Below are 25,735 nucleotides of genomic sequence, written 5' to 3' on the forward strand. Positions count from 1 at the left end.
AGAGTTAGCATCTTTCCACATTATGAAAGAAAAGTGTTTGGTCAAGCAAATAATGGAAAGGATGCAATGCCCCGTGGCTTGCCCTCAAAACTTTATAAAGGGACTGCAACAAATCAAAGAAGACCTCTAGTTTCATAAAGTTACTTTAAATCCTAAACCCCATGATTTCTGACTAAATTTCTGTTCCAAGTATGAAGTTACATGGCGCTGTGACTTCAGACGCTATAAACTAAGGAGTTACTGAGGGAAGTCTTTGCTTTGAAAACAAACCTAAAGGGAGGATGGGATCTTTGTGGGGAGGTTCTTCAGTGAGGACGGAAGCATCTCATCACTGGAAGGGACCTGGCTGCTGGGGACTGAGGAGCTCAGAGCAAGTGGCTCTCAGACGTGGTTATTTCCTGTCTTGCTCATTCTCCATGGCGAGACTCTAGGATCCAAAAGGAAGTTATCCGTTCTGTTACCTTACTGATTACTAAAGTGCACACCAATGATGAAGATGAGAAGTTCATGTTCAGCTCACCTGTGCAAAACCAGAAGGGCTCTACAAACTCCCTCCCCTGAAGTCTCTCTAAGCAACTCACACAAGAGAAGAGCTCAAGGTTAGGGGAGAAGGAATCACCTAGTGAGAGTCCCAGAGTAGAAGACAAGTGTTAGCTTCACTCACGCTGATAATTCACAATTAAAAAAATATAAAGTTTACATATAGATTTTTTTTAGGAAAGAAGAAAACTTCCTTATTTTAAAAAGCGAAGAAGACTTTATGTCAATCCAATACATTTTTATTTAAATGAATGATACTGCATGGACAATTATATTAGATTCACTTACTATTAACAATGTCTATACCACAAGCCTGGTGATGGATATCATAAGAGCCAGTCACCCACCACCCTTGCTGGAGGATGACATTTTAAAGGATTAAATCCAAAAAGCTTGAATCTATAAATCATTCATTGCTTCATACCCAAGACGAGAACACTGTTTTATGCATAGCATGAAGAATGAGTAGGACTTTAACAATGTTAGGTTAGGTCATGGTAGTGGCTGAAAAACACCCATAAGCAACGTGGTTTCTTACATTCAGGAGTCAGTCTGAGACCTGACTCCTTTAGTTTTGTTGCTCTGCAGACCTTTGCCTGGACCTGTGGATTTTGGTTTTTGTTTTGTTTTGTTTTTTAAGAAAATGGAATATATCTGAACATCCTGGTGCAAACTAAGGCAAACGGTGTGCACAGGTATCCTGTCAATTTAGGATCTTTTTGTTTATTTGTTTTTACTAGATATTTGCAATGAAGTCTGAAGGTATAATTATGAAAACTCTACAAAGAGTTATGTTTCCATAAATTTTTGTGAAATTATAATGAAACATTAGTAGAATAAGACACTAATAATTAGTTTATGTAAAATAGTGTGGTTACACAAGAAACAAACTTACAAAATACACAAAGTTACTTGACCTACAACTTTAATGTTATTTAGTGATTATGCTGCACAGCGTATAGTTGTCATTAAAAAGGAATTTACTTGCAAATATTTGCTTAGTAGATTGGAAAGTGATAAAATATGTTTATTTGATCAGTTTTGATCAGTTTGTGCAGTGTAGTGTTTCATTTGGAAGTGAGAAACTTAGGTGCCCCAACTTAAGAAGCTGGAAGGGAAAAAGCATATGGAAGGTGGTATTTGAAAATCACGAGAGGGTGGACATTTGCTGGCTTCCCTACCTATGCTCAACTTTATCCTCGCCACACCACAGCCTTGGAAAGCTAGTTGAAATGCACTGCCATGTGAGAGATCAGAAGATAAACTGGGAGAGGGAAATCATCCGACTTCATAGAGTTGCTAAGCGCTGGGGACAGGTTTGTGACTGTGAAGTCTGTACTTTTCACTGAAGGACGCTACCTGCTTCTTGAAACTGTGGCTCCATTCCTGTGGCTACATTTCATTTTCTTAGAAAGCAACATTTAGGGAAAGGTGCAGAGAGTCACTAAACTGAGCAAATTGGGCTTTAGAGAAACTCTAAACCAAAGCCAGAGGGGCTCACTGTCTTTCAAATGGAAACTTGGTTTTGGTTGTAACTTGTACTATCCATGCAATGAAAGGCCAAAAATGGAAGACTTGTCTGTACTTGGGTCAGCAGGAAGGGAGGATTGTGGTCAACGGAAATATGAGTTGTGGTCAGAAAACCTGGATATGAGTATTATCTCTGCAACTCACAAGATGATGGGTAGCTTCAGCAAACATTTTTTACCTCCCTGAGCCTAAATTTTCCTCAGCATTTATCATATCAACATTCCATGGGGTTAGAGAATAAAAAGCAATAAAGGATTTTTAAAGCTATAGACCATTATAAAATGTTATTTATATTTAACAGGTTATTTCTCTGTATATGAGCAAACCTATCCATGAGTTATTAAAGATGCTGACATCTACAAATAATTCTCTAACGTCTTCAGCACGCCATGGGCTGGGAAGGGAAGTTGATTCCTCCATCAGGTTCTGCCTGGAGAAGTCAGCTTGAAGGGAAAGAGTTAGAAAAAGATGCTGCCTGGAGCCATTACCCCATGTGTCTCCTCTTTGGGAACTGCTGGTCTCCTTCCCCTACTCTGTTTTCAGGAGGATCAGGTAGATCATGACATGATCTGATGGATGATACTTTGGAGCTTGCTGAAGTGCAAAACCAGCAGCTCCCTAGAGAGGTCCAACACCTGCAATCTCAGAATGCCAACAGGAGCACAGAGGCACATGCGGGATTGGGCCGAACTACTTTGTCCAACAACAGCCTGAAAATTTAGGAATATTGTTGCTGTGTGTAGCAGCAGGGTGGTTCTGGCTTTCATAAACTGAAAGCATTTGTATTTCCTTCCAAATTAATCTTTGGAGTAATAGTTTCCATAAATTCATTTTATGCTATCCATTTCAGAGAGGGCAAGCCAGAGGTAGAACACAGAGTGATGCGCGTGAGACCATCAACAACTTCCACTTTTTCCAGCATCCTAAATCTCTAGATTTCAGAATTGCCTCACTTCACCCCCATTCCTTGACATCAAGTCCTTTTGTCATTCGTCATCAAGACAGAGAGCATAGAAATCTAATGACGAGGAAGACAGTAGGTTGCAAAGACAGATTGTTTGCTAGTTTGGAGAGCTGGCCTGGGTTTGACCTTCAAGAGTGTATATGGTTGAACATATAGATTGTGCTGTTTACTCTCTCTCTACCACCCTCTACCACACACGCATCTGCCTCAAATATCCTAGGTACCCAATTTTAACCTGAATTCCTAAGAAAGCTACTTGTAGTCTTCAATTGGGAAGGTAGAAAAAGCCTCAGCTTAAACTTGAAGACAGAGGAAAATGTATTTGTCTTTAATTTTTAAATACTCTGTGTAATCCTTGATTTTCTGAATTGAGTAAGTGAAAGGATGTGGTAGCTTCAGGTTAGTGTGTGTTCAGAGTGTGTGTGTGTGTGTGTGTGTGTGTATCACAGTTGACACAAATATGAAGTTTCTGAATAGTTTCTGAAAACTTAGTAATATAAATAGTAAAAACTAGCACAGAAGTCCCTCTTTGAATGTCCTAGACACCCAGACTGTTTTGGAGAAGACACTAGAGGAGCCATTAGTAGGTCATAGGAATCACAAACATACATGGGATGATGTTGATGGGAAGCCTCATGGTGCCTTCAGACTTCAAAGGGGGCCACTGTGTACCCCAAAGGATGACTGGCCTCTTCTTCATATATGTCAGAAGCCCTTACCCTGTTTGGAATAATGAGTAAAATGCTTGAAATATATAGAAAGTACCACCCATGCAAAAAGCTATTTGTTAAAATATGGCTTTTGTTTAGGCTAATTTCAGTAAGAAAAGTAATATCCTCATTTCTATAAGTCTAAAGATGTGGGAACTTTCTCATGCAAAGGCCCTTCCCTGAGTGGTAAGATGGACATTGAGTTTAATTTATTGATAGAATGAGGGGAATGAGCCCAATTTAGCCTCATCTCTTCTTAAAACTATGAACTGATAAACTAAGAGTCTGATGGAAAACAAACTGACTGAAGCTATAGGAAAGCTTAGCATGGCCCACTGCTGACGGGTGCCCTCAGGTGCGGTGGCCATGACCATTTGGGTCACAGTGACCAGTTGTCCTTTCATAACTGCGTCAGGTTGCCATACTGACATTTCCATTAGCCTGGAGAAGCTTCTTGCTATCACTACAGAACATGCTGACAACCAAGACTTAGGCAATCTTGCCCTAAAGTGTCCTCTCTGATGGTATTGTGTGGGGGTGGGGGGGGGGGGGAGGGACTCATACAGCTTGGTCGTGGCCCCTTCAGCAAGGATTATAGTGGCAAGCAGAATCAGCAGGCAGAAGATGACTGAAGAATAGGTCATGTGGCATAAGCGACGGACAGACAAGCTGATCGTGGGGTCCACCGAACACATTCCTAAATGAACACAGCTGATGCAGGAACAGGACAGGTGCTGGTCTAACAGACTGAAACGCTAGTCTGCTGAGCAACACTCCGAGGTCTCCGCGGGGGAGCATTTTTTATTGCAGTATGTCTTTCATGGAAAATGAACAGAACTTGAAATAAATCACAATTACTTATTGCTTAATATTTTGGATAATAAATTCTTTAGTTTATCAGTACCCCACGCCTTCAAATGTGCATTCTTCAAATAGTTTCAATTACATATACATTCTTTCTCCTGAACAATAAATTATTTTAAAAAAATGAAAAAAGAAAAGATACATAATTTTAAAGCAAAGGAAAACAAAAAAACATATATTTTTGACATTTATCTTAAACTTATATGAAAACGACTCTATGTTAGATGCTTAAATATAAATAATAAAAGACATTATGTTATTTACAATGTTACACAGTAAGTTGAGGGAGTAAAAATCTGACATTAACTCATAAAGACAGTAAATGATTTAGGAAAACATCCAAGTAATGTACAATGTGTATTTACAAAAGAATATATAATAGAACTTGTGATATGTGGCCATTTCCTTTTGTCTGCGTTTCTCTGCAGTGTTTCATGGATCTTTGTAGATAGAAATCTCGGTGGCTGGTGGAATGCAGCCAGCATTGAATGAAAAAACCAGGCCTTTCTTATTTTCACCAGTGTGAACCATGCACCTTTCAACCCCAGACCAAAAAAAAAAAACAATTACTGAGCAAGTTACCCTGGATAAACTCCACTTTTATCAAGACGGTCACACTTAAACAAAGAAGATACAGCGTGTTGGTGTTTGAAACACATTCACATACACCCAGGTCGAGTGCTATTTTGTGGAATGCATGAGATTGTCCAGGTAAGAAAAGTCATACCAGGCAGAAAGGAAGGGTAGGACAGAGAAGGAATCTTGAGTGAGAAAAAGGAGTTTTGCATATACTATGTTCCTTTGCATACCCCTCAGTGGGACATGATTTCAGGCCCAGGGGAAGGAAGCTGCTGTTGAACTTCTGGGCAATTTCCACTGCCTGAAAACCCACGAAAGCTTTTCAGAGGTTGGGAACATTGGTTCGAGCTCCTTTGAATTGCCACAGCACTGCCTGTGTTTATAAACAGGGTTGGTTGAGAGCCATGTGGCAATTAAACATCATAGAGATGCCCCTGTGAACACAAAGTTGGTGGCTGCAGCAGATAGCCCTGAGGAGTCAGCTGGCCTTTCTTATCAAGGGAAGCTCTTATTCTACAGATGGCAATGCTGTCATGACTAATGCCACCTCTTTGAGTGCCCAGAATCAAGTTGGAAGTGAAATTTCCTCTTATCCTAAATTTTCACATACTTTTGCAACATAAAAATTTACAGCTATTTTCAAACTGATGAAAATGCTGGTCATTGATCTCAGCAGATTTTATTTATTCCCAGAATTCTCCAGAATGAGGCATTTGAATACTCCAAAGCCTGTAGCATTTGAAACACAAATTTTAGAGTTTTAATTCATGAGAGGAAGTTTTTTTTATTGAAACAGTCTAAGGCTGACTCAAGCCCTTCAAATGTTAGAATAATCTATAGAACTTCCTTATGTTGACTTGTCTTCTTGCTCCTGCCATGAATGCACTTGTTTCTACAGACCTGCAAAATCAGTGCAACTTATGCAGCCTGTGAGGGGCCCCTCCCTGTGGAGGAGCAAGCTGACTCGGGCACTGCTGGGCACGGAGAAAGTGGCATGTGAACAACGAAGGGCAGCTTGGGAGACCAAACACTCAGAGTGACATCAAGTACCTGCGGACAGCCATCTCTGTGAGTGGCAGAAACATGGAGGAGCTCAATGATAGGACTCATGCTCAGCCTGCATCTTTCTTCTAAGACCTGCTTGCATGCTATTTTTTCCCTTTACCTTTAACATAGAGACCTGGTGAAGAAATAGGTTCAGTTCACCTTCAAACAAGAAGCAGTTACTCTCATTGACTGCATGCCTGGTATTTTGAGCCCCGTGCTAACCTGTTTCCCGTTTTGTCACATGGTTCCTAGCATCTACATGGAACCTAAGTTAGGCTCCAACCTGATTTGACAGATTTCAGGCAGGTCATTAAATGGAGCCTCTGATTTTTAAAGAAATCTCTTATTTTCCTAGATTAGCAGTTATTTCAAATGTTAATACCTATAGGCCTTTCTTGGATTTACAATCACAAGAGAACATGCAAAGTTTAGGCCCATCTTAGTCCTGTTCTGTGACAGCAAAGCAAAAAGTCAGAAAGGGGGAAAATGGGTGATACAGGCTGCGAATTGAGAGGTCAGTACACAAGAGGGGGCATTTCTGCAAGGAAATGTGCCATCTTCCAACACGACTGATGCTTCCTGGTGAAGCATGGCTCGCGGAAGGTTCTTACTAATCACAAATCACATGCACATTGGCCATTCCTGACAAGAATGTTCATGCATAGTTATGACCTAATCAAGGCAACACTGGAAAACAAGAGAAAAAGAATGAGGAGAAAGGAGTGGTCAACAAAACTGTATGAAATTGCAACCCAGTCACACAGCTGCTCTCCACCTGTGTCTTCTACACAGTCACTCCTTCTAGACACTCTGTTTCCCCATGATGACAAGTCACCACTACGAACAGCAGGCACATTTCAGTCTAGAAGTGCTTCAGACAAACTGCTGAGTGTGCTGTTTCAGCTGGGGGTTTTGTGCCATAGTATGTCTGTTTTGAGCCAAGAAGACAACCAATTACTGGCTCCGAAATCGATGAAAAATACAAGTCAGGAATGATTGCACCTTTCTCAGCCATGGTTTGCTCTTCAACTAGATGAGCCGCTGTGTCATTCCCCCAGAGAGAAAGTGGCATTAAGTCCTCTCGTAAGGTGTTGGACATACCCTAGTAGCAAGCCAGAACACAATTTCTCTGCTACTCCCACCCCAAACTGTGGCTTGCTTGTCAAAAAAAAAAATCAAAATCAAGTAAATGGTAGCTCCTTTGAGTGAGAGCAAGCTGTCTTCTCATTAATAATATAGTTTTTTAAAAAAAATCACAATATTACTTTCTTCCTAATATTTAACATTACTTAATGCAGTTTCCTGCTGTAATTAATAGTAGCATGCTGTTGGATCTACTATTATCTCAGAGCCCAGTGAAGCAAACCTTTGGCTGGCAGAGTAGACACAACTCATTTCATATACTGAAAGCAAAATAAAACTTCATACAAAAGAGGAGAGTATTTGGATGGATGTGCCATTACAAGACGTACTGACTGATTGGGGGCTACAGGAAGCAAACAGAGGAACAGTTGCAAGTCTTGCAAATCATACATCCGGTCAACATCATAATGCAATGCACGAGAAGCCAGCAAAAACTGAATATATGGGAGGTTTTGCAGAAATACTGTGGAAAAGCAATCACGGTAATGGTACAAAACTTGCTCTCGACATAACATAACATAAAGGCACCATTGATATCTTTCTCATTTTGAAATACTGTAAAAAATTGCTACATATGGCACATAACACATTTTTACATACATATATTTAATTTATAAAAGTTTTTTTTCCTGTTTTCTATTTGCAGAACTGCTAAAATAAAATAAATTGTTTAATTTAAGGTGGAATACTTTATTATATAAAATAAAGTTTTACAGGTGAATCTATGTGTTTATTTAGGTTTTATACAGCGATAGGGTCTTGGTTAGCGATTACACTAGACAGCCTGGCCTGCAAATCCTCCTGCGTAGAGAAGCGGCCTGCGGGGTTAGTCCTGCTCTCAGCCAGGCGGAAGGCAGGGGCCGCCTCGAGACTGGCTGCCAGGGGGTTCTGTATGCCCAGGAAAGGTGTTGCTTCACCTACTCTCTCGTCTTCTGTTTCGCTCTCTGAGTTACTGCACTCAGCGCTTGTGTTGCTGTCCATTTCCAACCTGTTGGCAATGTGGCCATTGGGCTTGGTTCTTTTGGCCCGCCGGCTGTTGGTGAGTTTCTTAACAGGTTCTTGAGCTGGCTCGTACTCCTGGGTCGTTTCATACTCCTCATCCTCCACTATCCTCAAGGGGCTAGGGGGCAGGCTGTTGCTCTCATGCGCGGGGTTGTGGTGGAAGGAGTTGAACTGCTGAGGGTGGTGGTCGCACTTTTCCCGCAGCCTGGGCGGTGTCACCAGAAGCAGAGGTCTCTCTTCTTCCACAAAGGGACTGATGGCCATGGAGGGCACAGACGCTGTCGTGCTGGACACAGGTGGAGACATTTCCGAAGGGGGCGATTTGGGGGAGCTTGGCGTGTGGAAATCTACAGGTGACATACGAGCCGGGGTGGTCATGGCTGACACATACCTGTGTGAGCACAGAATACCCCGCATAAGTGTGGTGGAATAAGAGGCACGGCGTAGGGAGGGTCAGGGGACAGACTTCACGAAATTATAATCAGAGAACAAAGACTCTCTAATCGTTGTATACTTCTTGACTTTTACACTAGGACATTCGGCCCCCTGGGAAGCTAAAAGTATGTAGCCAATAGGCTCCTTACGGGAAGTACATGCACAGGTCAGCTACATTGCCTAGCTCATCAAATCCTTTAGGATGTTCAATCTCATCGTGATTTTAAACAAAAACACGAGTCAGATCAAGAGGGCACTAGGTCCTGGAAACCTGTCAGTTTATAAGGACCAAGGCTCAGGGGTTTGTAAAGGAAAGAAGTATTACTTAAATACTATACCTTCCTAAAGGCCAAGGGGTCTTAGAGAATGAAGCCCAAATGGGGAATGGAAGAAGATCTAAGATGAGTTGCTGAGAGCTGGATCTGCATGCATTTGGATCTGTGTGCCTTGTTTCTCCTTAGCTCAGCTATAAGGTTATGTCTTATGAAAAAAAGAGAGCATAGTGACTTAGATTTATTCCTGATAACAGTGTAACACATTTGTGTGCTTTAAATTTTTCCACGAAATGCTACTTCTTAACATTCAGTTTGCAACTATCCATCCCGGGGACCAAGATATCCACAGATAAGCCTGAGAGAATCTTACGTTGGCTTCGTAGTATGCTCAATCTCTGGCTACCTTTCTTCCAACGCTTACAGCTGCATCTGCCTTTGACTTATCTTTGTGACCGCTCAAGGTTGGTGTCCCATGTCACTTTATGTCACGCTATGTATGATGCTCAGTGAGTCTTGTTGTCAAGACATTGAGTGCACTGTTGTTGTTTTTTTAACAATATCATGTTTTTTTTTGTCCCCTCAGAATAAGAAGACCTGACTTGACACAGAAGATGTGGCTTATTCAGAGTCACATTTCTTGGCTTTTTATAAACACGTTGCCAATGCATAGCACTGAGTGACTCTCTTCTTCACACTGGCACTCTCAGAGTCTAATTTGACACGACCTGTGATGACACAGGACATCATCATCTGAGCACTAGCTAACAGGAACCCATTCACTTCCCTGCTTCTCGGCCGTGATCCCGAGCTGCGTGGATGTGAGATCTGGCTGTGTCTAAAATGGGACGTGTCTGGAGACTGAGATATTCGGGGCTCGAGTCTTCAGACTCTTTGCTTCGAGGACACTTAAATTAACCTCTCTGAGAACTGCTAACCCAAATTTAACCAGCACGTAAAAGTGATTTATCTTTTCTCTCCATGAACCCCAGGTTCAGGTATGTTTTGCAGTCCTAGAGAACATCTGGGGTATTCAAGGAGGCCTACCATAGTAGGGAAATGTCAACCGTTAAAGAGAAATGTCACATGTAGGGATGAAGGAAAAATTTATCACTAGCTTCTTTTTCAGGTTTCAGAAAAGACTAAAATAGGACAGATAAACTTTCTTCGTACATAAAGATACAATTATATGAATCTAAGTCCAATGTTTTACACCAGATTTGGATCAATACCTACTTTCTCATACATGAACAGAACCACCTTCAATTCCGTAACACTCTGAAATACCATTTTGGGGTATTTCATAGAAAGGCCCTTGAAGAAGTGATTAGCAGGTTTTACATGACCTGAAAGCCCAGAACTGGTCTGCCTTCATTTTAAGTACTTCTCAGTCCATGAGTGGAAAAAGCCTATCAGCATAATTTCTACCCGTGTAAACACCAATAAGTATGGATGTGACATTCTGTAAAGCTTTGAACAAATGGTCAAAGATTAGACCGAGATGACACAGTAAACAAAGAGACAAACCCCACTGATTTGAAAACAAGTGACAGCTTGCTGATAGGCTAGCAATGGTGGCTGATACAACTCTCTCCCAGTTTAGGTGACAATGGGTAAGGAGAACCCGTGAACTCAATATTCCCATTAAGCATCTCTTTCAGTTTACTTTCCTGTGTTCTGTGTTTTACTTTTGCCATAGCCCCCCCCAACCCCAATTCAACACCCCCAGAAGAGTCAAAACATTCAGGAATAAAGGGTCATATGGGAGGCAATATGGCTTTAAAAACCACCTGTGAAGACTGTCAATGCAGCATATAAAAGATTTATTTATTCATCCCTTCTTGGCATTTGATAAAAGGGATATTCTATGGTGGAACGCAAGCGCTTGTTCCCCATGACAGTCAGCAGCGACATAGCCCTTGACTTGATTTAGCTGAGGCTGGAAGGTAAGAAGAGTTAGCACATGAAAACACGAGGTCAGTTCAACCAGAGTTTGGACAACTGGCCAACTGGAATTATAGAAGGGTCCTTATCAATCACTGGTGCCATCTCTCTAAAGTTACAGCAGAGGAAACAGATCTCGAGTGGGGCTGAGCCTAAGGTCAGAGCTAGGAACTCCAAGTTTGCTGCACTTTCCACATCAAATCATTCCCGCTCTTTAAGAGTCTGTTGCCTGTTAGCCACTGGGACGCCGTGAGAAGCTCAGATGAAATGAGTTCAGTCAAACAAAAAGATGACTTCATCAACTAGGAGCACTCCTAGAACAGGCAACTGCTTCCCCTTATTCTCATTAGAGTAGATTTCCTTAGGTGAGACCGCAGGTGCTCATGGGGATTCTCTTACTGGGGTTCTCTCTCCTCTGCAGTAGCTTTGCCCTTCGGTTTTACCTTTCACTATGAGGAGAGTCTCGGTAGGAGTCAGGGGTTTCTCTGGCATGCCTGAGGAAGCTGTTACATTCACGAGGGCCTCCTATGCCATTTAGCCGTCCTCTCGCGCCCCCAGTCGGGCTGCCGTGCCTACTGTTTTCTACTGATGACATCATGATTACAGAGTGGCTTTCTGAAATGATGCTTTCGGTGTGTCCATTGCTCCAGCTAGAGGGGAAATGTGAAAGGCAAAGAGGTAATTTTAAAAAAAATTACAAGCAACAATGTAAATGAAAGAGAATGACCTGACAAATATTTCAAATTATCGGTGCATCAGTAGCTTACTGTGACATTGCTTGTCTCAGAATAGAATTGCTACGAAGATACTTGGTATAGAAAAGATCTTGATCTGCACTGGTTTTGGAAGGATATAGGTTCTTCATTTGTTCACTCAATTGACACTTTTATCAAATGTCACTATGTACTAAGTAGTCTTATAATCACGTGTTCTTGAGTGGCTTAGGTTAAGGAAACACTTGTCCAGTGGGCTGCACTTAGAAGCCTGGCGTTGCCCTTGGTAGCACACGCTCAGATATGGGTCACCAGGGCATTTGCGCATTCAACTGATTTCTCAGGTGCATTTCCCAGGGCAATTCAGTCACCGCAAGAAGTTAACTTCTAAGTATCCTGCAGCACCTATGCCTTTTCCCAGCATAGCAATTCAGTGAGTGGTGGGGCAAGAGTAAAGGCAATCTCTAAAAGGGGGAACAACAATCCTTGAGGGAGGTATTATTTCCCATTTTTTGACAATGAAAAAAATTAAGGCTCGCATTTAAACCTGAAATTAAATGGCAGAACCAGTTGATGTCTAAAGTCTGTTCTGGTCCCAAACCATACCTTTAATTGCACTTCACTGCCCCGTACATGTCCCTGTCCCTTCTCAGACAAGGACAGCACAAGGATATGTGCAAACGTCCGTGCGTGGAGGAATGCCATGCAGATTTTTTGTTCTCGTACCTGTGACTAGGAGTCTGGGTGACAGTAGTGGAGTGATGAGCTGTCGAGGTGTAGTGACTGGTGGAAAAAGATGTCTCCACTTCTCGCTCAACGATTTGCTCGCTGGAGATGATATTTTTAGATACATATTGCTGGATAAACAAAGAGACACAACTTGAAGATTCATGCAAATCAAAACACTAACATTGCCATGCACAAAAAATCTAGTACGAGTGCTTCATAACAAATTTCATTTCTCCAACACCCAGATAGCAAATCCTATCCTGGCTACTATGGCCTTTACATTCAGTAAGTGGAGTTGATAAATTAATCTTCGGTAGTGCCCTCAGTGTAGGTCCTATAATTATAACTGCATATTGTCAGAAACAGACCTATTTTTTCCGTTTGTTTCCTGTTGATGACTAGAATTCAACACAAATCACTACTCAGTATTCATTTTTGTCATGGATGGTACAAGTTAAGTAAAAGATTTTGTTTAAAGTCTCTATATTTTGGATCTGCCTCTCTCATAATTTTCTAGTGCCCATGTTGCCCAAGTAATACCACTGACATCGTTAACTTGTCAGTGGTAAGACTAACAAGGCTACGAGGGATCTGAAGGACTTATGGTAGCTGTCAAGGTCATGTATCTTGGCTACAGAAAGGGCCCATGTTCAGTGCAAATGTATTCTACTTCACTTTCATCAGCAAAGCACACAGTAGCTCTTACTGCCTTCTCTCGGTGAGAGAGACACATTCTGAAATTGTTTTTAAATGCTATTCATGTTTTTACCAAATTGAGTTAAATAAGAGGATAAGGCATGGAAAGGAATACTCTTAGATGACATATGCCACTTTGTAATCTGATGGGCTGTGGGCGCTAAAAGAGCCCGGTATATTTGTGGAAGCCACCAAAATATTCAGTTGGGTTGTGCTTGAAATTCTAACTGGTTCCCTTAGAGAAAAGGCTATTCCATGTGGATCTCTCTGGGCCATACGAACAGCTAGCTTGCTTTAAGGAAAAGGTGGCAGCGTCATATGTAATGAGCTACTTCCAGTCTGCGGCCCATTTCACTCTTGCTCCTTGCAAGGCAATGTAAGCTCAGTGAGACTAATGAAAATAATATTTAACAATTATTCAACACTCATTAAATGCCACTGGGTTAAGTGCTTTTTATAGATTCTTTTATTTAATGCTAACAAGAACTTTCTGAGGTAGGTATTAGTTTCAGGCCTGTTTTCATAATGAACAAATAGGATTTAGAAAGATTAATGCCTGAAGTACCACAGCCTGAGCCGTAGTTGGAATCCAGGCAGTCATTCAGCCTTTTATATATTGTACCATTCGTGGTGACAGCTTACAGGTGTGCCTCACTGAGTGCATTTATCAACTGTGCAGCGCGTTCTAGTGAACGCTGGTCAGGGGAGGACAGCAGCAGCGTGTGTTAACACACGAGCACCTCACTCTGACAACCTCCTGAAGGTCTTTGCCATGAGACTTACTGGTGGTTTAGTAACCTCCAACTCTGAACTTGGGTCCATGATACATTTGCTCCAGACAAAATATACCTTTTCCTACAGGATAGAAAATGTAGTGCAAGACCATCCTCAAGCTTTGCTTATAAAAAACCAAGCACCAGAAGGAAATGAAGAAAACAGGAAGAAATTACAGTGGACTTGAAAGGGCCATATTTCAAAAGCCAGGAAAACTGAGCCCAGCCCTGGCCCTAGTCTGCACAAAAGGGAGTTTCGGATAGTGGCATTGAAAGGCTTTCCACAGTCTAATATCCTAGGACTTAGTTATATTTAAAAGCTGAGTGCTTGGTACATTTTAAACAAAATACCTGAATGACTAAAGGATATGTTTTGTCTGGAGGGTGTGGCACCACATAGAAAGTGGAGGGGAATACGAAAGCGTTAAATGTTCTTCCAGTTTTGCCGAGAAGCAAGTTTGATAAGTCACTCGACCTTTCCGTGCCCTAATTTCTTCCTTTGTAAATCAATCAGCAAATCCTCAAGCACGGGGCAAAGCCTCTAATAAAAATCACTCTCAAGCCTTGAGCTCTGTTATCAGTACTAATCAGTTATAGCCTGGAGTAGCCTTCATTTCCAAATTGTGAAAATAAAACATTTCCTCCTTAGTCTTGTAACATTAATTTTCTTATTTTTCTCTTTGTGTTTTTCTTTTCTTTCTTCCAGTTACGGCCTCCCTGCAGAACAAACCCGACGTTATTATTCCAGCCCCTTAATGAACACTTCAGAGGAGGAAATGTGCTGGTTTTACAGTAACCAAATCCACTTTAAAAAATGTTCCCATTATTTTCTCCTGGCAAAACCCCGGATTCCTGGAAGCCGGGGAGATTAATGGCAGTGGCGAAGAGCCTAAGAGCTTTAGAAAACAAACTCCAAGGTGCCTGAACCGAGCAGACCGCTTTCCCACCGGCCAGGGTCAACATACGTTCACCAGCTGCACGTTCTCGGCGGGTGGGTTCGGGTGGTGAGGCCCGTTGGCGATGTTCACCATGTTGTTGCGCTCCGACCGCAGACTCTGCCGCAGCCGGTCGTGAAGCTTTTTCCGCTGCTTCCTGGACATGGAAAAGGGAACGTTGATTTTTTTTTCCTATTATGTACATTTCTTAGTACAGTCGATTCTTTCTTTTACCAACACCTAACTCAGGCAGTGGGCTAGTGGTGAGGGAGGGGGGAGGGGGTGCGCTATTTTATCTCAGAATCTGCCTGTGAAGGGCAGTCAGGGAACGGGACGTTCTCCGCAAAGAGATGTAAGAAGCCAAATGGGATTCTTACAGAAATTAAACTGGACTGCTGAGAGATAAGACAGAAAGAGATGAGGACAAGAGAAATCAAGTTGCCATTTGGCTAAAACCCCAGCTTCCCTAATCCACCCATCTGTGCCTATCCTATGTCTTACAGATGTCGTGGGCAATCTTTGTGCTGTGCAATTGAGAAAGCTGATTTCACTAATAATTTCAAATGTCTGTCTTTTAAGAAAATGCAGTTAGTTTTGAATCTGCACATTATACGTGGAGCGTGTGCATGTACAACCCTGCACATGAGTGAAGATATGTGCATATTTTGCCTGTAGATTTTGGCACAGTTGTAACACGATCCTACGCTAGTAACACTTTTGTGTATGATTTGGTAATAAATATTAAAATATCTACAAAGACTCTTAAACTTGACTCCATGAAGGCTTCTCTCTATCACTTACTCAATTCTGGCACTGAATCTTGGGGTATTAAGAAAACACCATCCATGCCCTTGGTTTTATGGTATAAAAGCTTATTGTCTTGTTCTTCAATGCAACATTTAGATCATAATAATATCCCCGTGATTAGTGTTGGTAAGAGAATTATGTGATGAAGCAACAAAACCGTTAATATTATTTTAGACTTGACGTGGAGGAGGTCAGAGAGAAAGTGGAGGGAATTCATGTCACAAAGTAGTTATATTTGTGGATCTGGACCCGGTTTAAAGGGTCAAACACGGTGAACACAAATCTGTTTTAATGTTGTCCCCTTTGTTCTCTCACAGCAAGGTTTTCTTGATTTCCCTCCCACGAGATTCCTTTGGTACATCTCCTACTTGAGAGCACCTGAGCGGGAAACTCAGATGGAATGGGAAAATAATCAGTGTAATGATCAGAAACTGACATTTCAACCACCAAGTGTTACCTTCTAAGCATCAGTGCAAATTGGACGTGTCCTCAGCAGCGTTTGCCACCTACCACTCTCCTCGCAGGAGATGGCGCGTGCACCCACATCCACATCCACGCACACACATACACGCATGCCTGTAGGACCCCATACAAGCCTGTCTCTCCCACCCTTTCTCTGGTCATGGGCTGTGGTCACTTATCAGAAGTTGGCTGAACATTTTCACACACATAGGCAGTGGTTTCTAACTCCGTGATTAGGAAAGGTGCTCAAAATGGATTATTCAGAAGAAAAAATACTGGGAAAGGTCCCCCTGGTGCCCCTCTGCCCCCTTTTTTATCAAGACTGGGCTGTGGAGGTGGGTTCCCACAGAGTCCCTGCGGGTGGCACTGCCTGTGCGAGTGGCGGGGGGAGGCGCGGAGGAGGAAGGTTTACTTGGTTTTGCAGTAGGCCACCACACACATGATGCCGACCACGAGCAGGGCGATGCAGATGCCGGTGATGGTCAGCACCCTCTTCTGGTAGAGCTCCTCCGCTTCTGGAAAGGGATGAGAGCGGATGTCACCACAGGTCCCTTACATGTGCCAGGACTTACAACTGAACAGTTTGCATGCTGCATGACATTGCCCATGGTCACAAGAAAATGAATATGTGACAACTCGTTACTTTTACAGACATACTTCAAATACAGCATACTCTGTACTACATTTTGAATGTAAACTTCAAAGCCAGATGAGGCCATTTACAATAAAAAGTAGTATGCTATATAATATTACTTTAATTATAAGCTATAGATACATATGGATTAAATTAGCAAATCATACACAGATTATAAAGTAACTTTGGTTACAACTGTGGTTTTTATTTTTTTTAAATCTCTTGCAAAGACAACAGGAATCAGGTCATTCAAGGAGCTGGGACCAGCACCCCGGGACCCTGCTGTCCTCCTTCTCTCCCCACCCCCAGGCTCTTTGGATTTCCCAGCTATTTTATATTCCAGTGGTCTTTACAAAGAACCATTTCTAACGTAATAAAATAAACTCAAAGACATTTGCAAACATGAGCTTGGCTTGTAGTTAGCAACAAAATGGGAGCAGGATCCCTATGCTTTCTCAGCATAATGGGAATGTAAGCCACACGATATGGAGCACCAAGGCGCTGGCCCAGGGAAAACCCAATATGATGGGTGGCACAGTCCTGGGCCAAGGTGAACCTTTGTTCTTTGGAGGACAATGATTATTATGTCACCAACTGTACTTACAGACCTCATCTACCTGCACAAAGGAACTACTGGCACGAACGGTGTGTGACTTGGAGTAGACATGCTCTCCTGCATTGATTAAGATGGCAAATTCATTCATGCAGGTTACACTTAAGGAAGTGTGATACTGAGAACATTGAACTAAAGGTACTCTAGCATCCCAAATGCAACTAGTCTCTTATTCACGGAGGCCTGTCTATTTGCAAATCAGTTTTTTGGTGGATGATTTGATTATATTGTAGGTCAGGTTATTAACAAGATTGGCTGACTTAATGGTGAACCCGATTCCCTAGGAGCTGAGCTTCCAACCATTGTAATTACACGTGTTGGAAGGCAGTCTCCAGTTTACAGAGCAAGAGAAGCCAACCAGTGCATAATAAGCAGCATAAGATCTACTTGGTTTTCTAATTAATAAGCTGGTTGAGAACTTGGGAACATGATACAAATGAATGTCTTTTATCTGGACATCAACATGGGGCCTCATGAACATTTTCAGTTCACATTCTCAGTCTCAGTAACCACACCTTTTTTTTTCCTCTACGACAGAGGGCAATTCACAGGAAATTTTCTTGGAATGAAAAAGTGCATTTTAATTTCTATGATATAGTCGACCTTATCATTAAACACAACATTTCCTACAAGCCAAGCCCATGGTAATCAAATTCCAGTTAACAGGTCAGGAACATTGTCAAATCCAATTAATACAGCACTGATTATTAACGGGAGGAGGAGGAGAACAGAAGTCAGTGGGTAAAAGACTAGAATGCCGCAGAGATTAGACAAAAACAAACCAAAAGGTTGGAAGTGGAAAAGGAAAAACAAACCAAGAGGACAGACAGACTGACAGAATGACAGAGAGGGAGGAAGTCAGGTACAGGGGAAGAGACGGTTAAAAGTGAAGGAGTCATCTGAAGTCCCTGGCACAGCATGCCTGATACTAAGGGAGGAAAAAGAAAGAAATAAAAGAAAACCAGAGGGAGGAAATGCTCAGGTGGGAAGAAGAGGTGGATGCAAAGTTGGAAGGGTTGCCCCATACAGCATAACTCCTAACCTAGGCTGGCCGGCACGTGGAAGCCACAATTAGGAAGCAAAGCAGCTGGCGCACTGCCGTGAAACAACCAGGAGACATTAAGAGTGCTGTTGCATAGTTTTTGTGCCGCAAAAGTCAAGTGAGGAGTGGAATGTGAATGCATCTGTGTTAATGGCTTGTGTCTGCTGCCTCCCCTCCCCCACAGAAATAGAACAGGGAATTACACTGGATGGGGTGTTAATCTGGGAGCTGGTGCCCGTGCAGCCTGCTCCTTGACCTGGCATCCAGATCAGCCCTTAGCATGTACCTGCTGGTCCTTCTCCATGGAACCCAGGACACAGAGCAAGGCGCCTTTGGTTATGGAGAGTTGATTAAGAAATAGGAGTGTGAAAGTATTATTGCTGAGAAAATAAAGACCCTGCCTTATGTAGCCTTTTTTTTTTCACTCACTCTATTTTTTTCTTCCTTTAAAACGATAAGGGTTTGGTAGCACTGACCTCTCAACATCTTATCTTTAGGAAAAAACCCAGAAATTGCTTCTGCAAACTACAAAAATAAGACCTATCCAAGGACTAAAGAAGGTATATGATACCTCACCCAGGCTGCCTGTGTTGTGTAGGAAGGCACCCACCTCCCAGCGAGATCAGTTATGGGAACGAAAGGGCCCAGTAAAGGCCGAGGGGTAGAGCAAAGTGCTAAGTGAAACGATGGAAGCAAAGGCCCACAGAATACAGATGTGGGGTTCAGATTCTGCATTCACATCAGCATTTATTGAATGCCTTACATGTTTCTCATCTAAGTTTCTGTTTGATTTTCAAATGTTTTACTAGATCAGGTGCCCTCCCCACCCCACAATATCAAATGGGTTAAAAGAAAAAGTCATGGTTAAAAATAACAAAAACAATGGCTTCTTTTAACCCCACGTTTCCCCGTATTTTTTTCTCAGTGTGATGAGGCCAGTAGGGTGACAGCACACTAGAGGCAGTGCTGAAAAACAGAAGTCCTCAGTGCAGTCGGCAGATGTGCCTTCACGAGTGGAAATGCCGCTGAGGCTTTCTGGTTCGGCTGGACGCATTCCGATCAGGCACGTTTTCCAGTATGATCTGGCCAGGCCACGCGACAGAGGCCTTGCCTTTCTCAATGTTAATTGACCTTTAAGGTCTGACTTTGCTTAGCCATGGGATTGCAGGGCCTCCGGATGAGGCATGCGAGTATCAACAGGCTGTGTCTTTATTAACCCTTGAGACCTTCCTGAGGGGGAGGTGGTATGTCTGAAGTATCCTTCACCTTACTCCACTGTTTGGGAGTGGAAATAATAATTCTACAGCCAGACTCTAAAGGGCTAAGGCAGCAAAGAGGCTGTTAGGAGGAAGAGGGGGGGTGATGGTGGAGTGTTTTTCCTCCCTGCAGGAAAGGCCAGTAAGCCCTTGTAGAAGTGGGTCCATTTTTATGCTGAGGGAAGCGGTCAATGTAGAAGACTCCCCGAAAGTAGACGGCCTGCCACTCAAGTGGCCCTGTGGGCCCTCTCTTGCCTCTCACTCCTGGGAGATGTCCTCTGACATTCAAAGGACCACATACAAATGTGGGAGGGTTTTCATCAGATGAACAGTTTTCTCTTGGTTTTTTGGAGGCGCAGGTGATCGAGTTTCTATTCCTGCAACTGCCAGAGGCAGCAATAGCCTCATTTTCCATGACTTACGGAAGTACACGAGCTGTCAACTGTGATGTATCGGCCCAAGGAGGATGGCAGCTGTAGGGTGCCCTCCGTGCACGATGTCACTGACACCGGCTGAATCGGGAGCAGACATTCTGTTCATCAGGACATTGTGGACTCATGACCACGGTCCAGGAGGTCTGGGGCCTGTGCCGTGGGGCCTCTGGGAAGGTAGGGCGGCTTCTTTTCCTCCCAAGACTGGCCGGTTCTACCAACTACTTAGGATGAGGACTTCAAAAGGAGCATGCCCCAACTTCACATGCTCATAGGAGATATTTTACATTTAGTGTTCGATTACTTGGATAATCTTAGTGACTCAAGTTTAATTGCATTAACACTAGGCTTTCCACCTAAAATAGCACATGGCTTATCTCTTTCTGTGTTCTCTTTCTTTCCTCATGAGACAATGAGGTTGACCGGAGTCCTGTTCGGAGAGCTCCAGAAAATCAGAGTAATTCATGTCTGTTCATGTAGTATTGTGTTGCAATGTAAGAGCTTTCTTGATGATGTTAGATATGATTTTTATAGTGTATGTCCAACTACCAGCAGCCTAAGATTTGCTGTTATTTTAAGGTGATGTATGTCACACTTCTTTGGTGCTCGGGCCCCTGGTTTGGTTCCTCCGGCAGCCTTGTGTACCGCTCCAACTTACCCCCGCTCTGAAATGACAGCATGGCCAGATCCAATCAGTGGGTGGAGGAACGTGGGATATACGTGAATTTGCAGCAGGTGAGATGGTTTTAAACTCTAAGTGAAGCTCGGGACTCTAAAAGCTGCTGCACTCAGTAACATTTCGGTAAATTGATCATCGACCGAAAACAGAGAAATCATTGTTATAGCTGTATGATCCCTTCTAAAGAAAAAGGAAGTTTGTTAGGAACTGAAAGGGAAGAGTGGGAAGGGGAAGAGATTTCAGCTCATAGGCTCTAAATTCTGCAGGCCAAAAGGAATGATGATTGGTCCATACCCATAAATTCAATCCCAAGATGCTCTGCCAATGCAGAAAGTTGACAAAAAAAGAAAGAAAGGGAAAAAAGTTTCAGAAAAGAGCAATACACTGCACTCCAAAACACATTACACATACTATTACAGCTCTCTGTGCGTGCACACGGAACAGGACCAACGGTGCTTGTTAACGAAGCAGTGCTCAGGTACGCCTCCAACAGCCCACACGGGGAACTTCTCTTTTAAGAGGTGTGCGAATACCAGCACACTGTGTCTTTATTAACCCTTAAAAGACTTTACTGAGGGAGAAGTTGTATAGCTGAACAACTATAGTTATATAGTTGTATACCTGCTCCTATGTAATTTGCGAATAGAAATACCGTATTTACAACTGGAAAAGGCATTTGGTATTATTTCACTCCTGTCTTTTTAAAAGGCAGAAGCAAAGTTCCAGACAGTTGAAATTTTTGTTTCCTCAAAGACACACAGTGGCAGAGCCAGGAATAGAAGCCAAGGGGGTAAAAATTTGAAAATTTTATCACATTGGATGTATATTTTTCATTAGTTATGCTCTCCTGTTTCTTGTGGCTTTGGTCATTTTTTGAAACTCTGTCTCCCCTCTCCTACCCTTCCACTCTCTCCACCATTTATGTGGTATTTAACAAACATTTCTGCCCCCGAAACCCGGTTGGGCACTGGGGCATCAGAACCTGCCCACACCTTTTTCGTGTCATTTCTGTTTGGCACAGGAAAGGTTCAATGGTTTTTGCAAATTATAAAAAAAGAATAAAAATATGGGGGAGGATACAATTCCAGGGATCTTTACAATTCCAGGGGTTCCTCAAAACACAGAGAGCCAGTTTAGATGATCACCCCGCTGTGCCGAGCGCGGATGCCTGGGTGCCAGCCTGCAGGCGTGGGCTTCGGAGAACCCGCCTGAGGGCAGCCCAGTGAAGGGGCCCGAGAGGCGTGAGCCCGCAATCCTGGCCGATCTGACTTGGGGGCACCAGGATTGCAGGGCTAGAGGGACCTGCACAGGCTTACATGAGTAAAGGGGGAAGTGGGACAAAGAAGGAAAAACACCCTGGCGATGACACTTTCCGTTCTTGAATTAAAAATAGCTAATCAAGTTCCACCAGTGTGGTTGGTGGGGAGGCAGGGGCAGAATGAAAACAGGGGTTCAGGAGTGTACTGACTGGGAAGCACCAGGGCGGTCCCAAAACATGACAGGGTGCCTCTGAAGTCTGAAAACAGGTCAGCTGGCAGTGGGGTATTTCTCTGACAGATCCGTCCATTTGAGCCTGGACAAAGCATCTCATACAGAAGGGGGAGAACAGGAGCGAGGAGTGATGCAGTCACCCTGGTTTCAGGTCCTGTCTCTGCCATTTAGCTGTTCAGTGACTTTGGACAAGTTAATTTCTCATTGACAAAATGCTTACGATACTAACACGTGCCTCACGGGCAACCCTGTGGAATAAAGAGCCCGTGAGATAGGCTGGCCAAGAGCTGAAGGGTTTAACAGCTTGGGGAATAGACACATTTGGACATTTAGCTTGGGCCAGTTACTGCACGGACATTTCACTTTTGACTAATTTCATGCCCAGGAAAACTCTGGAAGCTCCTGGGATATGTCAAGGATTTAGACTTGAAAAACTTGCCACCTCTTAAGGAAACGAGGTTTCACAGATTAAAAAAATATGTGTATCAAACAGCACATTGAGTCACAATGATGATGGCAGGCCTTATGTATAATATGGAGTCCCCTCTGCCTTGGGTTGAGGGTATGAGGCAGATAACCTAAGTTTTTCATAAATTAAAAGCCAGATGATGTAGGATTAATTTGACTACACAATATTCACAGCAAAACAATTTGCTGAAATGAAAACAAATTCCTCTTGCCTCTGTGCAACAACTTGACAAATGGGCGTTGTTTTTCCCATTTGTGTCCTTCACATTAACTTTGGAGCACCATGGCATGAAAATTCATGTTCAGAGGAAATAATACGTTTCCTTAGACATGTTCATGAGGCTGTGACTCCGTTTTCCTCTCTAGAACCCTCTCCATCTCTTGCCTTTTCCTCCTACCAGTCAGTAACAATTTAAGGGTTAAAATCAAGAGATATCTACAGAAACTCTTTCCAGAGAATCATTATTCCATGCCTACGTGAACACTGCTAATGACCTATATTAGTCGCATAGAAAGCTTGGTTAGGTCTTCAATAAAATTAGTAGCATGCCCATGCATACATATTACTGCATTTACAGTTTTATAGGTAAGTCTGTGAGCCTAACTCTAATTTCATTTCAGGGGAAGTCATTCATATCAGGCAGCTCCAATTTCAAATAATTCAAAGGGAAATTGGTACTTAAAATTGGAATCTCTTCTGGCCATAAGCCCTAACAAGGAAACAAGCAGAGGAAACATGCATCAGTCATTCTAGACCTGGAGCAAACACTACTCTAATTTATTTTTACTACTGGTGGCTACATTTCTTCTTTGTGAGTCAAGAAAAGCATAATACACAAACACTTTCCATTTTATGAAGAGGTTATTACTTTCTATCTATTCTATTTAATCTAATGTTGGCTTTGGCTCATTATGCATCATACGCTTCCTATTGAACTTCTGCCTACCCACTACATTTTTCAAATTAAATTAATAATTCAAAAACACAAAGGTTACTGTAAACAATTTAGTTTCCTTTTCTACATGTGATTTCCTGCTGTGCAGTAAGCAATATAAAAAATTAATTTAAATATAAGAGTCTGCAGACACTATTAAATATTGACTCACTAATCCGTTGTTTTAGGATTTTATAATTGTTTGAAGAAAACTGATTAACCTCTAGGTTAATTTAAATTTTCAATTCCATTAGAGAAAAAAAGATGACAACTTTCTTTTGCCAAAGTTATATGTACATGCAATTATGTTTTCGGGTAAAATTTGAAGGCATTCAGGATTTTACTCTTTAACATTTTGGGTCTCCTTATAGACATCATCTCAAAGACGGTGTGTAGTCTTGACTTTCTGCCCCTCTGAGATTTCCAAAGGAGTCTGTCAATGCTCATTCTAAATGGGGCCAATTGAATGTCTGACTTTTAATTTTCAACTTACCTTTATAGATGTAGGTACTTGCTTTTCACATATACCAATCCATGTGGTCACTGAGCCCTTGGAAATGTAATAGGAGACTTTCTCCTTACTCCCGTTTCCATGTGCCCGAGAGCACACGTGCAAACACGCACACAGTGAAATCTCACTGCACTCAGCTGCCATGCATGATGATTTTGTCAGAGACTGAGTGTGTGCCTTTATTCTACTGTCAGCAAGATACATGTTTGATAAACACGTTAATAACTTCCACCGATTTTTAAAGCATTTAGAAGTCAAAACAACTTATGCAGTAGCAACCTATCACTCAAAACTACTTTTAAGGATATCTGCTAAGTTTACTCATTCTGAGAATATGCCTAAAAGTTCTAAAATTGCACTTTTTAAAGATATCCTGTACTTTGGACTACTCTATAATTACTTCCTATGATGTCAGTTTCTGTATGTCACACACTAGCCCCATGCTTCCTTCCTCTAACTGTTGAAGCCTTGAGTGTTTATGTCCCCCACTCGTGAAGTCTGTATTGAGTATGGATCACCTGTACATACATACAAACACCCACACCCACACACATTGATGAACACAATCCTTTCAGGTAGAAATTCTGTTTCATTTCTTAAAGATTTTATTTATTTATTTTTAGACAGAGGAGAAGGGAGGGAGAGAGGGAAAGAAACATCAATGTGTGGCTGCTTCTCGAGCGCCCCCTACCTGGGACCTGGCCTGCAACCCAGGCATGTGCTCTGACTAGGAATAGAACTGGTGACCCTCTCATTCACAGGCTGGTGCTTAATCCACTGAGCCACACCAACCAGGGCAGAAATTCTGTCTCAATAGGTCAAATCTGAAGCTGAGTAGCCTTGGCAATATTGTCCTAGAAAGTACTATAAATGTTTTATTTCAAGGCACATGACTGTCTCCAAGAAAACATATAAAATAAACATTTGCTCCTTTCTTTCATAGTTTAAATCAGTTTTTCTAAGTCAATAAAATATCTCATAGGACACTCTGACCAAAAAAGTTGCATCAAATCCTGAAAATGTAATTTATGTGCTAATAAGCATTGTGAAAATTGTACATTCCTTTAGAATGTTATTTTTTAACTGGAAATGTGGTTTTGCAAGTTAGAACATACTTCTCTTAAAGCTGGGGAATATCTTTTATTTTAAAATTTATGCTATGTGTTTCAGACTTTAGGTACACTAACAATTAAATTTTAAACATTAGCACTGTGGGAATGTTTTTTACTCTTTATGCAGCCCTTGTTGCTACTTGAACATAAAGTTCTTAGGACAGCAAAAATTTATTTTCCTGCTTTCTATGCGGGACTTTGCAGAAATAAAAATTGAGAATTTAAGATGTAGAGGTGAGACAATTAACTCTGGGCTGGACAGCTTTGGAAAGCAGTTTCTGACTGGAAATTGCTCACTTTTCCGGGAAGGAGGCAGCACCTATGCACTGCCATTGCATATTTTTTTCATAAGTGTGCCTCTGAGCAATCTTTGTTAAATCAGGTTAAACTGAATGCTGCTTTCCTGGATGTCTTCCAG

General features: G+C 42.2%; 1 protein-coding gene across 10 annotated transcripts in view; it reads right to left on the bottom strand.

Annotated features, from left to right (window-relative positions):
- Positions 1 to 4,271: 4,271 nt before the first annotated feature.
- The window catches only part of NRG1 (neuregulin 1), a 199,975-nt gene continuing 178,511 nt past the window's right edge, over positions 4,272 to 25,735 (bottom strand). For 4 of the 10 annotated variants that reach the window (XM_036011629.1, XM_036011628.1, XM_036011626.1 and 1 more), the window contains 5 exons: positions 16,558 to 16,660; positions 14,907 to 15,033; positions 12,470 to 12,600; positions 11,474 to 11,680; positions 4,272 to 8,770 (listed from right to left, as the gene is read on the bottom strand). In XM_036011629.1, the coding sequence (XP_035867522.1) occupies positions 8,119 to 8,770; positions 11,474 to 11,680; positions 12,470 to 12,600; positions 14,907 to 15,033; positions 16,558 to 16,660 (1,220 nt within the window). In that variant the 3' untranslated portion in view covers positions 4,272 to 8,118. Of the gene's footprint in view, positions 8,771 to 9,152; positions 9,295 to 11,473; positions 11,681 to 12,469; positions 12,601 to 14,906; positions 15,034 to 16,557; positions 16,661 to 21,094; positions 21,119 to 25,735 lie in introns of all 10 variants that reach the window. The other 6 variants (XM_036011633.1, XM_036011632.1, XM_036011631.1 and 3 more) reach the window with 3 other exon arrangements.

This window comes from Phyllostomus discolor, chromosome 11, assembly GCF_004126475.2.
Source record: "Phyllostomus discolor isolate MPI-MPIP mPhyDis1 chromosome 11, mPhyDis1.pri.v3, whole genome shotgun sequence".
Lineage (NCBI taxonomy): Eukaryota > Metazoa > Chordata > Mammalia > Chiroptera > Phyllostomidae > Phyllostomus > Phyllostomus discolor.